The sequence below is a fragment of the Atractosteus spatula genome, chromosome 26 (assembly GCF_055471065.1).
Source record: "Atractosteus spatula isolate fAtrSpa1 chromosome 26, fAtrSpa1.hap1, whole genome shotgun sequence".
Taxonomy (NCBI): Eukaryota; Metazoa; Chordata; class Actinopteri; order Semionotiformes; family Lepisosteidae; genus Atractosteus; species Atractosteus spatula.
Genome location: NC_142731.1, coordinates 9,317,757 through 9,335,993, shown reverse-complemented (window position 1 = coordinate 9,335,993; position 18,237 = coordinate 9,317,757). Strand labels below are relative to the sequence as shown.

At 45.5% G+C, this 18,237-nt stretch overlaps 1 protein-coding gene across 4 annotated transcripts; it reads left to right on the top strand.

The window, feature by feature from the left end:
• Positions 1-2,293: 2,293 nt before the first annotated feature.
• Positions 2,294-16,658, top strand: copz2 (coat protein complex I subunit zeta 2). 4 transcript variants are annotated; one of them, XR_016086101.1, is made up of 10 exons: positions 2,294-2,373; positions 5,794-5,862; positions 6,177-6,261; positions 6,878-6,969; positions 8,069-8,124; positions 9,065-9,142; positions 9,908-9,959; positions 11,741-11,871; positions 12,941-12,979; positions 15,633-16,658. XR_016086101.1 is itself a non-coding variant. In XM_088906039.1 (10 exons), the coding sequence occupies exons 1-10, from the start codon at positions 2,356-2,358 to the stop codon at positions 15,678-15,680; spliced, it is 570 nt and encodes a 189-aa protein (XP_088762165.1). In that variant the 5' UTR covers positions 2,294-2,355; the 3' UTR covers positions 15,681-16,658. The 4 variants fall into 4 exon arrangements, 2 of the variants coding, with proteins under 2 accessions (XP_088762165.1, XP_088762166.1); XR_016086102.1 differs by lacking the exon at positions 15,633-16,658 and adding an exon at positions 14,296-14,330; XM_088906039.1 differs by lacking the exon at positions 11,741-11,871 and adding an exon at positions 14,296-14,328.
• The last annotated feature ends 1,579 nt before the right edge of the window (positions 16,659-18,237 follow it).

The following is an 18,237-nucleotide window of genomic DNA, read 5'->3' as shown; positions in this document are numbered from 1 at the left end:
CTTAAAAATAAAATAAATGTTACAGAACTTTGTTTTGATTTTGATTTTGTAAGATAGGATAACATTATATATACATTTCTTTATAATTCAAGGTTTTATTTTAATACCTGGGACATGTACAACATATCTCATATTATGCTTCAGATTCTACCACATTTCTCATCTGCATCTTTATTAAGTTTTGCTTCCTGAGCTGAGTGAAAGCAGGCGTTATCTGAGGCAGCACTCAGAATTTTAAAGTGTCTTATTGTTAAGTGTAGGATCAGGTTATGAAGGATGCATGTAGATGAAGGCTTTAATGTAAACCGCTTTGTTTTTTAAAGACTTAAAAATATCCTTCTCTCGTTAGGCGTTTCACTGAGGAATGTTGAAACTTCCCAGGCCAATATTAAGGAACGTGAACGTGTCACAACCAGAAAATAAAAGCACAAAAAGCTTTCGGCTGTTATTGTTTTTGCCTGTTGAAACCCTATACAGGGCAGCAGAAGTTCCTTTCAACACAGGGCTTAAGATTAATACAGGGTTCCCACGGGCATGGAAATCCTGGAAAAGTTACGGAAAATGATCAAATATCCACAAAGTTTCGGAAAAGTCATGGAATTTTTTTTTTAATTGACCCCAAATTATCATGGCTGTATCACGGAATTTTGTTCACAAGTTAGCAAACTTTTAAAAAGAGGCTCTGGTGTTGCCGTTGCTAACAGGACACATTACTGTGTCCTGTTAGACCCTCTCCCGGGAATTTTATAGTGAGCCGTAAGCTAGCCTAGCACCCATGTCAAAATGCCGGGTAAATGTGTTTTCAGCGACCTCTGGTTAGCGGATGAAAAATACAAGCTATGGCTCCAAAAAGATGAAATTATGCAGGGAAAGAAGTTCTGGAAAAGTTTTGGAATTTTGTCAGTAAAAATGAGTGGGAACCCTGTTAGAAACACTGTAATGAGCCATGTTTTTCTGCACTGGGGCTTCAAATAAACAGCCACCCAGAACCAGGCCAAAACTGCCTAAGGTGGGTGAAATTATGTAGGAGTTATGTGCGAGTCCAGCAGCAAATCAGAAGACCAGAAAGGGCTTAGTGGGATACCACCCCACTGAGTCAATAACATTGAGTGCTCTGAAAATAAAGACAAGAATAATGGTGTGTCTGATCTGCAAATCTATCACTTTCACGGAATATATTAGGTTCAAGGGAAGGCATGGGATGACTTTCACCAAGTGCACTTCTGTTAGTTACTCTGTCAGGATTGAAACAGTCCCTGGATGCTTTTCAAGGCCCAGAACAAACTCGGCAACTGAAGGAAAAAGAAAGTCCGTAAGCAGAGATGTTTGGCCCATCTAGTTCACTTGCCTGCTAGTGGACAATCAATCCAAAGACCTCACCCTGCCGTCTCCAAACCCCCACAACCCTTGGTCAACGCTAGGGTAAAGATGTGATCTTGAACAGAAGCCGTTCCCAACTAATTATGTACTGATTTTTGTCTCAGGAGATTTCCAAGGGTTATGTCTGTCAAATTAAATGAGCTGTGTGTGTAAGGAAGATAGTGCAAGTCTGGGATATGCAGAAAACTGCGCATGAATAACAAGTACAGTATCTCGTCATTTCTGCGCACACTGCCCTCTGTCGGTGGCCCAAGGCAAGGCCGCCGTCAGTCGGGGTAGGTCGCTGGAGGGGAGAACAGTGGACTTATACATCACAGCACCTGGACCTCAGAAGATGAGTAACAACAAGAATCGTTAGATTTCTCCTGCCTGTGTTCCTCCAGGAGGCTGAATTCAAAATCTGTCGCTAATGAAGGGAAGGTGAAACTGAATGTTACAGCTGCATTATTTCAGCAGCTATTTCTAACCGTTCAGCTCTTTTCCTCCGACACATTTTCTCCCCCTAACACCAACTTTCCAGCTGCGCCCATACATTTGTAATTGATCGCACATTACTTATTACCGCCAACAGGCTTCTGCGCAATGGCTTGGGTGTTCGAATAAGAAAACTGCTCTCCAGCGTCTCGCAGGAGGCTGACGAGGTCTTGACGAGCTATCCCAGGGTGCCGTAGTGCCTTGAATAAAATTACCAACCGCTGGAGTCAGAAAGGGGGGACGTGGGTTAAAATGCACAGTAGTACACTACGGGGTAGCCTGCCGTGAAACTGACCCCATTCTGGCTCTTTCCCCGCGAGTCTCGCATTCGAATCTAGTGCGCGAGTGGAGCCAAAATGGCGAACGCAGCTATGCAGCTTCTCGGTCCCCTCTTCTAGTTTTTGCTAAGTCCCTCCCACCTATGACTCAGAGGGAATCTGCGAGGTGTATTAAAATGACAGATCAACCCTGTCCACGTCAACACCGAAGTATACCTACACCATGGAATCTGTGGCTCTGGTAGGCAACCTTTATAGATATCTCTCTCTGTCTATAACAACCTTCACTGGGGTCCGTCACGAACTTTATTGTTCGGCCTCATCTGCCCTGCAAAATGTTAACGACATCTGCATTGGGACGGTGTTGTAACATTACGTGTATCAATAATGCAGCGCTTTACAGTAGCAGGCTGGGGGGGGGGGTAGTTGGATACACTTTGTCCAACGGGCAGCGCCTGAAGATAACTACTGCATTCACTTACTTTTTTCCATTTCTAAGGCGGGCAGCAACATCCAGAAGGAAAAAAACAGAATAAAGATGGAGGGCAGCAAATACACATTTTTTTTTAAAAAACGAAATGTGTAATTTGACACGTTACCCGGCGGCTGCCGTGCGTGCTGTGCCTGCGGTCAGAATTCGCAGAGAGTCCGACTCGTCGCCGGTTCGTCCAGTCGGTGCTGAGAAACGAAACCGAAGACGCTTCTGGGTGTGAAGCTCTTGCCCGGGATGTCTGGACGTGACAGTTGATATTGCGCGTCCAACGCTCAACTTTGCAAACTCCGCTGACATATGTCGTGGGGCTGTCGGGGTCCTCTGTGGAGACAGACAGTGCCACGTCTCCTGCAAGACGGAGCGCCACGAAGTGAAGCAGGGAGCGCATCCGGTCGTGTTGTAGCTTTTACGAATATCACGGGGGGGGGGGTTGTTCATTATTAATTCAGTTCGGGGACTGTCACAGAGGAATGTTTGTTTGAGAAAGCTTTCGAAATGGAGGTAAAACATTCCTGACTTCAGGGCTCGAGGCATTTTAACGAGGAAAACAAAAAAAAGTACCAGTACAGTCCTACGAGGAGGACGTAGAAAACGTACAACTGAGCGGGTGCCCGCTTTGGACCCGGTTCTTGCGTTCACACGGCGGTGCTCATTTACAAAGGGTCCGGGAGAGCCTGCGGGGTCGACAGCTCGCGTACTGTAGCAACGACTTCTCAGTGTCCGAGGGAGGGCGACAGGGGGACCAGATGTCTCCACTCCACTCCAAGTTCATTTGTCCCCAAACACCGGTGCCGCCGCTGTCTGGCGGAGGAGCCGGCTAGCTTTAGAGTAAAAATGAAACCCGGTTTTACTTCATTATTAAAGTTAATATCTGGCCTGTCTATTCCAGGCTACACGCGAGACTCATAGGAGCATGTTAGTATGGTCATCGTCGCAAAACGCAGTTCCTCAATATTCTTTAATCTCTCGAGTCCTGGTTATTACTGCTGTATTATTAATATTCACATTGAGCATTATTGGCACTGTTAGCCAGAGGCTCTTAATGACACAGGGCAGAAGACTTCCAGTGTGTGTCCTTTCATGTTCCTACCCTGACCGGTTAGTACATTCCACTTCGACAGGGTTTGTGTTCTGAAATCCGGACCAAGAGGAAATTGCCGTTCGTATGGTGTAGCCAGGGCTTGGAAACTCTGTTACGGTCTTAGGAAAAATGTACGCGGATGCAGAGTTCATCCAATGATGTAGAATTGGAGAAAACAAGCCGTGGGAGAGTCTGCAGAGCCATTCAGATGGAAAGGGAGATTGGGTTTTTGTAACACAATATCTCTTGGTAGCTGTCTGCCTCAGCCACTGGTAGATATTGTGTTACAAAACCCAATCTCTGCCTGTCATCTGAACCAATGCTTGCAATATTTGTTTCCACACACAATTCTAAGTGTTTTGCTTCCTGGCCTTCGACAGTCATTCCCAGATTATTGTAAATTGTACACTGCCAGGTTCTGACTGACCGTACGCGGAGGGTTTTTTTTCTGCAACGCCGTGATGCTCGTAGCTGGGTCAGGCTGGGCTGGGCCAGACCGGACCTCGAATTAGTGGCACTGTCTCAGACAGAACCGCCGGCAGCCTGATCTGCAACTGCCCAGAGGACGGGACTCTCCTCCTCCCACTGAACAAACTTGAGTGCGTGGGAGGGGTGGCGGGTACGGCTCTGGTGGGGCAGCCTGCTCCCCTCGAACCTGGCAGGACGGTTCGGACCCGGGCCCAGGGACATGCCACACAGCCGTGTCCTGAGCTGAAGTTCTGTGATACACTTAGACTCTGAGTGTGGGGAAGTCAGTGCATAACAGAACTTTGGCTCGGGGTGACCCCACATCTGGAGCACCACAAGGACAAGGGACAGCTGGAGCTGACAGCCTGGACACGGATCAGGCATCTCCAGGCTTCAGGGGCGAGACTCCTGGGGGTTTTGCACTAGCCTTTCAATTAGTAATGTCTTAGTTATTAGTCATGGTTAGTTAGTCAATTAGTAATTACTAATGGGTAACACAACTTCATTAACCAGGGGACTCCACAGCCCTTAAGGGTTGGGGTTGCCCATCCCTGGCTAAAACCAACACCACTATCACCATCACTGTGTGGGCTCATCCCCTGTGCCCTGAGACTACCAGACACTCCCCTGATGGCATCCAGGCTGTTTCTGGACCTGTTCCACAATGACCAAAGCTGGAAATATTGAGCGTTTCCCGTTGGGTTTCTGGGTGGGAGCCCTCGTCAGGGAAATTGCAGAACGACAGCAGAGGTTAGACTGGGAGTTGCTTCCTGGGCAGACAGGTTTTGAGCCGGTTTTCTGACTTAAAAGCAAAAAAATGAAGCACATTCATAATGAATAATAATATTTAAGAATTGGTAGTTTATAATAATAATAAAAATTGCTTACAGTTATATAGCGCTCTTCTGGACACTCCACTCAAAGCACTTTACAGGTAATGGGGATCCCCTCCACCACCACCACCAATGTGCAGCCCCACCTGGATGATGCAACAGCAGCCATACTGTGCCAGAACACTCACTCCACATCAGCTCTCAGTGGGGAGAAGAGCAGAGTAATGAAGCCAATTCATAGATGGGGATTATTAGGAGGCCATGATTGATAAGGGCCAATGGGACATTTGGCCAGGACACCGGGGTTACACCCCTACTCTTTTCGAGAAACACCGTGGGATTTTTAATGACCACAAGGAGTCAGGACCTTGGTTTTATGTCTCATCCGAAGGACAGCGCCTATTTCCAGTATAGTGTCCCGTCACTATACTGGGGCATTAGGACCCACATAGACCGCAGGGTGAGCGCCCCCTGCTGGCCCCACTAACACCTCTTCCAGCAGCAACCTTAGTTTTTCCCAGGAGTCTCCCATCCAGGCACTGGCCAGGCTCACACCTGCTGAGCTTCAGTGGGCTGCCAGTTGTGAGTTGCAGGGTGATATGGCTGCTGGCAGTTTCCAACCTGGCATGCTTTTGCTACAGTTCAATAATCAGTCCAGCTGAACCCAGCTTGAAGAAGTACAAATATCGGGGGGACGTTGTAAAAAGCTGAACTTTACGTAGGCTTAATTTTTTGAACAGACATTCGTATAGTGTGACATTTCTACATTCCTGTGTTGTCTTTCAGGAACCGTCTCTCTACACAGTGAAGGCTGTTTTCATTCTGGACAATGATGGTAACAGACTCCTGGCAAAGGTACCAAGCAGTCATTCCTGAATTAGCTCAGTTTGAAAACGCTGGGAATTCGGTTTTCAAGTTAAACACGGTCTCTTCCACTTCAGCACGCACATGCAAACACACACACCCAGTCGCAGTGGATTTAATTAAAATGTTTGTTTTGCAGTTTGATGTAACACCTCGGCAATTTGCTGTGGTTCTTAACTTTCTGAAAACCGTTGTGCCTTGAGAAAACACCTCAAAAATATCCCTTGCTGAGTATCTTTTTGGCATTTGAGGAACCGAAATCAGTAGCATCAGGAAAGCAAAGATTTGTCTTTTTGTCATTGCAGTATTATGATCCAGATCTCTATCCCTCCATGAAGGAACAGAAGAATTTTGAAAGGAATGTCTTCAATAAAACTCATAAAACGGACAGTAAGCTCCCCCTTCCTCCTTTGTAACACATCAGTAATTCATTCTAATTCCGGTTCAAAGGCTAACATCTGCTGTCCTTCCACTACGAAAGAAAAGAAAGGGACCGTTGTCAAGAATTAAAAAGAAATTAAATGCTTACACTGATGTGGGTCACTACTACAACCTTATATATCCAGTGTTTTAATATATTAAAGAAATATCAAATAAACATTAAATTAATCAATAGTACTGAGCAAGTGCACACAGTAATCCTGGTGTTCAGGTGGTACAATATGCACATTGTCGCCTTTGTGGTGCTGTACTGTGTGAGTTCCGGACGTACTAGATATCCCAGCCTGCCTTCTCTTGTCTTTCCCTAATTTAGAGATTGTGTTACTAGAGACAAAGGATATGAAACTGGTTTTGCTACCTGCTGGTTTCACTGGGCTTTGTAATCAGGTGGAAGGAGTATCATTAAAATAAGGAAATTAACTAGGGTTTCAGTCAGTACTCTTTCCACACTCAGCATCGTCCTGCCTGCAGTTCCAGCTGTGCACAAGTCCGAAAACACTGGGACTGACGCTCTGTCTCTCTCATCATCCTCCCTGTCCCCCCCCCCTTGTCCGTCTCTCGTCAGGCGAGATCGCCTTTTTGGAAGGGATGACTATCGTCTACAAAAGCAGCATCGACCTCTTCTTCTACGTGGTTGGCAGTGCACAGGAAAATGAGGTACTTCTACAGCAGCAGGAGGTGTGCGTCTGAGGCTCAGGGTTCTGGTGTGGGCAGGTCTCCTGGCGCTGACCAGGCTTCCCTGCGATTGGCAGAGAACTGCCCGGGCAGAGCAGGCCTGAGCCAGGCTGCAGCTACTCAGCTAGCCATGCAGTAGGAACCCCTGAGCTGGCAGTGCTGTCGAGGAGAGCTGCGCCCTGCCTCCAGCTGGTCCTCACTCTGCTGTGGGCACTGTGGGACTGGACATTGAGCATTTCCGACAAAAGTGAAGATGTCCTCCTCTGTGTCCTAAGGCCTCAAGGGTCCCAGGAGAAGCTGAGCTGGGGTGATCAACAATTCCAAATTAGAATGTTGGGGCAGTGAATAAAAATGACAAGTATTTGAAAATTTAAAGATATTTAAAAAACTTTAAAACAGTGCTACTTCCAAGTGCAATACTTTTTAAAAAGAATGCAAATAATAATGAATACAAATGTAAGGAAGGTTATAGACCGTTTGGTCTGTCCAGCCTGTTTGGTTAGTGGCTGATTGATTCCCTTCCCTTCCATGAGAAAAGCCAGGATTTTAGCTTCAACAACATGGCTTGACCACTGGACCATACTCCCACAACTCTTTGAGTAAAGAAGCACTCCCCTCCTTCTCCCTAATGTAAAGGCGATTCCATCCACTTTAGAGAAAGCCAGAGCGGACACGTAGAGCTCATCTGTTTTCACGTGATCCTTCAGGGCTCACTCTTCAGTGTTTTTCCTCGAGGACGCAGTAGAAGCAAAGAGAAGATGGGGTTTAACCTGTCATTTAAAAAATACCCGCATTCCCTAACAATGTAGGGACCGGAGTTTTCCTTAGATGGAGGATTGATCCGGGAGCCTGCTTTGCAAGAGCCTGAGAAAAAGGAGAAAGAAGAGGCAGGACTCCAACACTCCAGAGTTGTGCACTGAGATCTGATATACAGTAGTTGATTAAGCATTGGCATGGTCACTGGGATTAGAGGGACACCTTGAGGCAAAGTCTGCATGCCACTGTGTCCTGAAGATGTGTGTTCTCCTTTCTAAACATCATTTTCCTTTCTTTGTGTTTTGTTTTTAAATTCCCAAATTAGCTCATGCTGATGGCCGTTCTAAACTGTCTGTTCGACACTCTCAGCCTGATGTTGCGGTAAGTGTGTAGCTGTATTTCCCAGAGTCCGTGTAACCTTCAGCTACAATGATCACGAGCATACACCCGCGCAGGGCAGACTGGACTGGTAGTGCACTCCTGGTTTACCAGTCTGAAAGTGTGATTCTGAGGTGCCAATGTGGTACGAGACACCGCAAGTGTGTAAGGGCTAGATTAATATTTAAAACTGCAGACCTAGGATTTTGAAATCTCTTCAGTCGTGTTCTGGGTTGTGATGCAGCTTTGTGTAAGACTTGGCACATAAAAGTTTATTTAAAAAGCAGACCAAAGTGAAATTCCAATAATTCACTAGATCTATTTCTTTGTACCTAATGCACTCTAGAAGGCAGAGGCTTGTGGTGCTGATGTTGTTTCCATGGTAACCAATGCAGCAGCATTGTGGAGCTCCTCTCTCCTGCAGCAGAGTGATGCTTCTCAGGGTCTTTCCCCTCCACAGCTTGGTCCTCGGCCCAGGCCAGCTCGGGCTGTGGTGTGACACTGCCTTTAATAATTATCACCATCCTCCTAACAAGGAGGAAGGCCAAGAAAACGAGGCTGGAAAAGCACCCTTCCAGGGAAAAAAAAAAAGAGCAGGGTTGCTGTTTTGTTTTCATTGTTTTCCATTTTTGTTTTCAGTCCACCCGACACGTTATCTTATTTCGTGCCTTTTGTTTTGAGCTCAGGACAAATGATTTAAATGTGAGACAAGGTCGGCTGTGAGCATCTTGCGCTTAGAATGTCAGTGATAACAGTGCGGAATAAGATCCTGTCCCTCCCCACACAGTGACAGGATTGTTTGTGATGCAGCTGTTTGTCACTGCCGCCGATGTGTTTGCAGGAGGTTTTTTCGGGAAGCGGTATTGGAATTGTGTGTGTTCTATGTGGATTTTGTAATATGGGATTTTTTTGTTGTTGTTCTGGCTCTGGCCTGCCTCCGCAGGAAGAATGTGGAGAAGAGGTGTCTGCTGGACAACTTGGATGGGGTGTTCCTGGTGGTGGACGAGATCATCGATGGGGGGTGAGATACAGCGTGAGGGCAGGAGGAGAGTGAGGAAGAGAGCTCTTTGACAGACAAGTTTCCTACTGGTTAAAGGAAGAGAAAGTGGGGCATTTTGTTGATGGATCCACAGCAGTGAATCACAGATGAGAAAGCCACTAATCGTATGTGCATGGTGACTGCAACACCTTCTAAAAGAGTAAAGCAAGTTTAAAAGTCGGCAAACTGCACTGAAACGTGGGTGTTGCCATCCCAAGATCTCTGTATATACTGTATGGAATGTTTTGATGCCCAGGAAATATCGACCTGCTAATTTAGTTTCCTGAGCTGAGCTGTCCCTTGCGGATTCAGCTGTTATTCCGGGTGCATGCGGATTGCTGTGGCTGTTCCTTGGACTCTGAGCTTCACCATCAAGCTTGTCTAGGAACATGGAACATGTCCATTACAAGCCATCAGCTGATGCTCTGTAGTTGAATGTATCTGTTGTTATTCATGGGGAAGTGCTTTTTCTGCTTCCTGCATGCGTGCTGTTGCAGCAACTTTGAGTTGTCATGAAGATGTTACCATGGGTTTGAGTTGGTAATTCAAAGCAATCGTTAACTTGAATAAACATTACAGCAAAACGGTTATCCAGGTCGCTTAGACTTGTTCCTTGAACCACTCGAACTTTTTGTCATAAGAAAATACGTGTGCAGTGTAGATTCCTGGAGAGCAGCTCTGTAAACGTTGCTTCTGCTGGGCCTGTGAACTCCAGCGACTGACTGAAGTCTTGATTCCTGTTGCCAGGGTGATTCTGGAGAGTGACCCCCAGCAGGTCATTCAGAAGGTCAACTTCAGGGTAAGAGATCTGGGGACAGTGGCTTGCCTGTGAGTGTGTGGGGAAGGAGTGGGGAGTGTTTGTATTTCTGGAGAGTTTTCCTTTGACATAGTTGATGTTCACAGGGTTTGGCCTTTCTGAAACAGAAAGGAGCATGCCGGAAGCCTATTGATTTTCAAGACGGAATTTAGGGGGTTCTACCCTTTCCTGGTACTACTCAGCAATCACAAAAATAAATGTCCTTCTGACAGCTTGAAATAGATAACTTATCATTCTTTACGTATACTTAGCACGCATACAGAATGTTTTATCCTCAGATTAATTTTAGTTGGCATTTAACAGCTGTAATTTACAGAAATGCCAACAGTGCACATAAAGAATCCCACACAGAGCCACTGGGATATAATGTTCCAGTTCAGGCTTGGTAAGGACGGAACTATTTATCTTGGGTCTGAGAAGAAGAAGGAAGTGAAGAATCCAGTCTGTGCATTATGAAAAAGCCACTTATCCTGGGGAGGGTAATGGCAGGCTGGAGCACATCCCAGAACCGCAGGGTGCAGACCAGACTGACAGCATGTCTGTTTTCATCCTGGATGAGGCACTGAATGATTGCAGGACCAAAGAGGAAGGGAAAGTCAAACCTGATGAGCGTGGCTTAAGGAAGAGAGAAGAGACCAAACAACCTGGAGAAAACCTATACAAACAATAATAATAATAATAATAATTAATAGTTGCTTACACTTCTATAGCGCTTTTCTGGACACTCCACTCAAAGCGCTTTAGAGGTAATGGGGATCCCCTCCACCACCACCAGTGTGGAGCCCCAACTGGATGATGCACCTGTACTCCCCCCACACACCAGCTCTCAGTGGGGAGGAGAGCAGAGTGATGAAGCCCGTTCAGAGATGGGGGTTATTAGGAGGCCATGATTGGTAAAGGCCAGGGGGAAATTTGACCTGGACGCCGGGGTTACACCCCTACTCTGTGTAGCTGTGTGCTGGCTGAACTCTCAGTGTCCAGTCACACCACTGCTGGAGCCTCCTCCATCCCTCCCTCTACCTCTCCCTCCATCTCTTCCTCCATCCCTCCTCCATCTCTCCCTCCACCTCTCAGAGCATTTCCTCGCTCTGATTTCCAGGGCTTCTCATCCTTTGTTCTCTGATTTATGCTGCTGTGCTCTGCCAAGCCTAAGAGGATAGCACAGCCGAAATCTGGGCTGTTTTGATGCCAAGTGATTAAAAACTGGGGAATCCCACTACCACCACCAATGTGTAGCCCCACCTGGGTGATGCAGCAGCTAGACAGCGTCTAGAGTGCGCCAGTACACTCAGCACACACCAGCTTACAGTGGGGAGGAGAACAGAGTGATGAGGCCAGTTCATATGGGAATTATTAGGAGGCCATGATTGGTAAAGGCTAATGGGAAATTTGGCCAGGACACCGGGGTAACACTCCTACTATGTTCCAGAAATGCACTGGGATTTTTAATGAGCAAAGGGAGTCAGGACCTTGGTTTTATGTTTGATCCAAAGGATGGTGTCTTTTATTTACAGTAAAGAGTCCCTGTCACTATACTGGGGCATTAGGACCCATACAGACCGCAGGGTGAGTGCCCCCTACTGGTCTCACTAACACCTCCTCTAGAAGCAGCCTTAGTTTTTCCCAGGAGGTCTCTCATCCAGGTTCTGGTCAGGCTCCCACCTGCTGAGCTCCAGTGGGCTGGCCTTGGCCTCTTCTTCCTCCTTTCCTTACCCCTCTCCCTCCTCTCCTCCTGCTCTCTCCCCTCTTCTCTTCCGCCCCAGACCCTGTCCGAGCCGGCCTACGGCTTCGTCCTGTTCGACTACATCACCGGTAACACAGAGGCCGCGCGGGACAGCAGCTCGAGCACATAGCGCGGCAGGCAGAGGGGGAGGGAGGGAGGGGCTCGGACCAGGTAACTGCACGACAGCTTGCGAGGAGCTGCGCGACGCTTGGCGCTGTGATGAGGAAACGGACTTGCACGCCCTCCCACACTGGCAAAGCCCCCCCATGCGATGCCCCCGGTTTGGCCAGTGTGTGAATGCATTGCTTTTTCCGAAGTGCACGACCGTGCCTTTTGTTTTTGGTGTGTGTGTATGGGGGGGGGGGTTGCATTATCACCTTCTCCCACTTCTCCCAAAGCTCAAACCCGACACGTTCTCACGAGGAAAGAGAGGGGGTGCAAGCGCAGAGCTCCTCCCCTAGTTTCAGTTTCACTGATCGAACGCATTTAGGTGTCAAGTGCTGTTTCTCCTTCCCTGGTGCCATTTCTCAGATACTCCTTCACATCCTTACGTGTGTGTTTAGCTGGAATTTGTTTATGTGTGTGTGTGTGTGGATTTTTTTAACTTGAATTGATGAAAATCTTACAGCCTCTTAATGAGATGCAATGAGATTCATGAGACTTTCAGCTGGATTGGTTTGAAACGGTGGCATGAAAACAGAACCACTAACACCTGTTAGGGTGTTTTTTTTAACCACCCAGTCATGTCTCTTAGCACACACCCACAACAGTGGTATAGACCTTGCAGACAGTAAGGCAGCACATAGGTTCTGTTAGAAGAACAGTCGACATTTAAGTAGACATTTAAATCTGAGAGCAGGGGGCACTTCCTTACACAGAGGGTGTTGGGGGTGTGGAACAAGCTGTACAGCCCTGGTCTGGAAGCCGACAATGCAGGTGCTTTCAAGAAACAGCTGCACAAGAGCCTTGATCTTTTTAACTAGCGGACAACAGACAATCTAGATGGGCTGAATGACCTCATTTCCAGGATTTCTCATGTTCTCAAACCGGTTTTCTCACACGGTCCTGCTTCCTGTAAAATGAAACAGGGCAGCCAGCAGGGATTACAATGGAACGCGGCCTTTATATTCATCAGTGTCATTTTAGAGCTTCGGGAAAGTGTGCCTGGCAGACATTGTCAGAACTGACGGTGCCCATACTCATGTGGTCTTCTTCTTCCCCCCCCCCCCATGCTGTACAGGTGGACGAGAACCCCCTGTCGGAGCAGAGCGTGGCGCAGGTAAGGGCACAGTCTTCAGCAGCGCTCAGACCATAGCCCCCAGCCGCTAGAGGGAACCATCAGACAAGCCTGGGCTCTGATGCCTGCTGCATGAATTATTAGCATGCCTATCGGCTAGCCCAGGACTGTCCAGTCCTGCTCCCGGCTGGCCGCTGTGTCTGCAGGGCGTCCAGTCCTGCTCCTGGAGGGCCAGGGCTTCTGCAGGTTTTAATGCATGCTCAGCTCATACTGAGATAGACCAGCTGGTTACTGGCCTCTCTGGGTCAGTTTAACAAGTGCTGCTTGAATAATAATTGCTTACACTTATATAGCGCTTTCCTGGACACTCCACTCAAAGTGCTGTACAGGTAATGGGGTTCCCCTCCACCACCCCCAGTGTGCAGCCCCACCTGGATGATGCTCCAGTACTCTCCCCACACACCAGCTCTCAGTGGGGAGGAGAACAGAGTGATGAAGCCCGTTCAGAGATGGGGATTATGAGGAGGCCATGATTGGTAAGGGCCAATGGGAAATGTGTCCAGGACACCAGGGTAACACCCCTACTCTTTTCGAGAGATGCCCTGGGATTTGTAATGAGCACAGAGAGTTAGGACCTCACTTTTTACATCTCATCCAAAGGACGGCACCTTTTTACAGTATAGTGTCCCCGTCACTATACTGGGGCATTAGGACCCACATGGACCACAGGGTGAGCGCCCCCTGCTGGCCCATTAACACCTCTTCCAGCAGCACCCTCAGCTTTCCCAGGAGTCTCCCACCCAGGTACTGACCAGGCTCACACCTGCTGAGCTCCAGTGGGCTGCCAGCTGGGAGCTGGGAGCTGCAGGGCGATAGAGCTGATTTATAGAGAGACCTGGAAAACCTGCAGACACACCGATCAGCCCTCTGGCACCAGGGCTGGACAGTCCCCAGTCTGGAGTAATAGTGGAAAAACTGGTCTGTTTCTCTTGGAAACCTCTGAGAAGAGTCAGTACAGCACAGCCAGGAGAAACCAGGGCAGGGTGCTACACTCACTGGTTACTGCACGTTTATTAACAAGGAACCACCTGATCTTTGCTGGTCAAGAGCCTTTCAATCTCTCAGATTCCTGTCTTGGCTGGACAGACGCGTATGAAAAAAAGCAAATGCGGATCTATTATTAATGACTTTATTTTTCGCTAAGCAACTACCTCCCTCCCCTCTAGTTTTAACAAAATGTAGTTCTCCTGCTCAGATTTGAAAAGGAAGAGACGAGGCTGCACTCTAACCCTCTTGCTAGCTCTTCCCAGCCTGCCTGTCCGACCTGAGAACTAACACTCTGCTCTAACCCCACACAGCACATTTCGCAGAAACTGGCGATGACCTCCGGCGTAAGTCACCTCTCCGTACGAAACTGGGGCCCGGCCTGCCGCAAAACACCGCCTGATCTGCGCTTTTCTTGCTTTATCGCCTGGCATTGACAATGAAAACATCTGTTATAGAAATTATACGATAAGTCATGTCGGCGCGGCTCACAGGCTCTCTTCTGAGAGCGATAACAACGCCGAAGGTATGAGGCCACCTGGAGTTTAAAAGAGGAGAGACAGGTCCCGCCTGCTTACTGCAAAATTGAGGGCTCGGGTACCGGTAAAAAAAACAGCATTTTTAATTCAGTGGAATTGGTGGAAACTTCCACCAGGAACTGGTGGAAAAGTGATTCTGAATTATCCTGAAACAGGCGAGCACTGCCTTACAAAACTCTGCTCTCCTCTGTCCTCTGTTCATCTGGTCCCGCTTGGGACAAGTTAATTCCTTCGAACTGTGGGCTCCAGCTGTTGCTCTCTCATCTGCTTTAAATTCGTGTGTGTTTGCAGAGGCGCGTCCCAGACTGCTGATAAGAATTCTGTGATGTGCGGCGACATCTACCGGTTGCTTAAGTGAAAAGATGAGAGCCGGTTTTTCGTGCTCCACCAGCTTGTAGCTCATTTAAACCAAACGCGTCTTTCCCACTAAGGAAATCTGACACTGCTGAGGGCTGTACAGCAGCGCCGTTCACCCTCTTTGTCCATTCCTCATTTAGCAGAGAGTTACATTTTCCAAATGTAATATACAGAAGGCCTTTATAAGCTCCTAAGCACTGAACAATACAATCAATTTAAAACTCTAGAACAATGGGTGAACCAGCGTTTATAATGAAGTGAATGGGTTAGTACCTACAGTACTAAGTACTTAGTAAAGGGTTAGTACTAATCAGGGCTTAGCACATTATTCTCGAATTACAAAACGTACATGTGCAAGCGTACAAGAATTATTAAGAAAGTCAAACAAGTAAAAATCTAGATCTAGAAAGTGCCCTTGGATCTAAGCCACTGTATTACCTGTGAAAAACAATGCTAAAATTCTGGAAATATCTTCCATAATAGAATATATATATATCATAGCGTGGAGCTGCTGTGGTTTAAAACGGAACACTTAAACCTTTATGTTCAATGTAAGTTGTGAATTGCCGGATTCATGCCGCGCTCTGTCGCGACTCGTAAGCGTCCGGCACCAGTTCACGCAGAACGCACAGTCGCCAGTCTGCTGCAACTGCAGAAAAACAGCACAGGACAGGTACTACATTATTTTAGTGAAATCATGTCGTTGTTATTATTCTTACCGGCGTTCTGTGTTTTTTCATTTTTTTTTCTTCCAGGTTCTGCAGTCCGCGAAGGAGCAGATCAAGTGGTCTATATTGAAATGAGAAGAAATCGTTGTTTTTTTTAAAAAAAAAAAAAGCATTTGAACCCAAGCAAAGAAATGCAGTACATGTGCTGTAGAACTATTTTATATATAATATATGCGTGTATTTATAGAAAAGGGCATGGGCGTGTTTACTGTGGTCTGGACAAGACTGTTGCAGAGAAACGCTAAGCGATAACAGTGTTTTATATTTGTATTTATTATTTCCGTGATTCTTATAATCACGGAGAGGAATTGGGTATTGTAATATATCGCCAGTTTGGAAACGAAATCTAACCAACGAAAAAGCAAACAAATCCGACTACTTTGTTAGTCTGGGGGGTTTATAAGTTAATGTAACTATTTTACTATTAACTTAAACACGATATTTTCATGACATAGTAAACGAGATTGAAATTTTGTACCTAAGCCTACACCGACAAATCACTTAAAGGTTATTAAGTGTTCCATTCTATTTCTGTATAATGTATTTTTACAAGCATCGAATGTTTCATATTAAAAACTGCCCCAGCTGTAAAGTGTTGTTAAAATGGTACACTTGGACATTCTTATACTCTAACATAAAAACTACATACAGGCGCTGTTACCAAAGATTAAAAAACACAATAGTTTGCTCTTGACCGGGAATATACCAGAAGGTTGAAAATATTTTACTATGAAGCCGTTGCTGATCTTTACCTTACTTCTATGCTTAAAAAATGTGAGAGACCTGTAGTTTGTATGTCTGACAAAATTCATTAGCTAAGTTAAATGTTTCCTTAAAATGTACTACCTGCATTTTTTTGTATTTGTTTCATGTAACATTAAGATTTAATTCAAGTTGTTTTATATTTAAAAAGTGCCACTACAAAGAAAATCTACAGTACATTTTCCCTTGCGAAAATTTACTTTGCAATACAATATGCTATTTTTTCTGTTTGTGATATAAAAATAAAGGATGTTGATTTGATTACTAATTACAGTAATAAAAAAATATTTTTCATTACCGTGTTTTGTAGATTGCTACAGTTTTACAAGAAAAAGGTGTTTTATACGTTACTATTAAAAATGTAAAAATCATCATCGCCGTTCACTTACAGGACATCACACGGAGAGATTGTGTTACTTGAGAAATACGTACACTGTATATGTATCTATAGATACATTGCAAACCAAGCAACTCGGATTACCTTCATGAATATATTCAAATCCTTTGGGTGAAATACTAGCCTGTGGGGGCGGGGCCATGTGGGAGGGAGGCAGTCGTCTTTTATTGGCCGATTGCTGATAACTCTCCGCCTACTTGTGAACATCCAATAGGACGCGACGGTGCGTGAACATTTATGATCATTGGTAGGATTGAGAGTAGGCGTGGTTTCGCTACCGTAACGTCATTGAAGAGCCTTTGCTGATTTTCGGCTATCTTTTTATTATAGAAACATAAAGGATACCCTTCATTACGAATTAAGCAGTCTTTTAATATAATTCATGAATATTACATTTTATATCATGACCCTCATTGAAATTAAATTTAGCACATTTCCTTCAAGATAAACTACAGAGAAATAAATGGATAGGTTATACAATATGCGACCGACCGTAATTACAAAAACTAAACTTTACAAAATACATTTAATTTGCGGAACTTATTTTTATACGTGTGGTAAAGATTATGTTGTCTGTTTTTTTTCATCTTTCCCGAATCTGTATTTTATTTCTTTCGAAATATGTAACAGTTTGGTTTCTGATACAAGAACGATAAAACCGTGACTCCGAAAATGAAAACCACTAATTACAATTACGAAATCTCGATAAAATAAATAATTGTTTCCTTAAATATTCGTTTTCTACATTTGACGATTTTTTTAGATCCAGATGCCTTAAGGGCACAACTCCGTCATCACCACGCAAGCGGGTTGTGTTTCCAAAGAGAAATTTAAAATCATTCCCCTGACATTGTTCTATTTTTTGGACACGAACTGCTGTTTTAAACAAATCCTATAGCTTTTTTCCAAATCTGGTTACAGATCAGGACACCTTTCGATGGATAGTCGGAGAGTGGTTTATTTTTATTTATTTTTTGCTTTGGCAACACTGATTGTACTCATCGGTCATGTAAATAAAGCATCTTGAATTGAATTGAGTGGCCAGGAGTCGTCAAGCAACATAGCTAAAGCATTTCTTTCTGAACGGATGACGACGGTCTGTAGATACAACGATGCTCTCGCTACGTGCTCTGCAACCTACAGTCACCGATGCTGAATTAGATAACATTCAATTAATTCAATTCAAGGTGCTTTATTAGCATGACCGATGGGTACAATCAGTGTTGCCAAAGCAAATAAAAATAATAGAATTAACGTGGAACAAAACATAAAATAAAAGTAAAATAAAATCTACAGACATATTACAGACATATACAACAAAGACATGTCATAAAATATTTACCTATACTGTAAACATATTGAGGATTATTGGGAGACAGGCTCACTGTTCCTCAGGCTGGGACAGGAGATCACATACTGGGCTGCCAGTTCAACTGAGTTCCCTCCTCCCTCTCCCAGTAGGATTGGAACCCG

Bases quoted from the DNA above. Each gene is read 5' to 3' on its own strand.
- copz2 (XM_088906039.1), top strand. The intron at 6,262-6,877 runs GTAAGCTCCCCC...GTCTCTCGTCAG, and splicing joins TAAAACTCATAAAACGGACA to GCGAGATCGCCTTTTTGGAA. The intron at 8,125-9,064 runs GTAAGTGTGTAG...CTGCCTCCGCAG, and splicing joins ACTCTCAGCCTGATGTTGCG to GAAGAATGTGGAGAAGAGGT.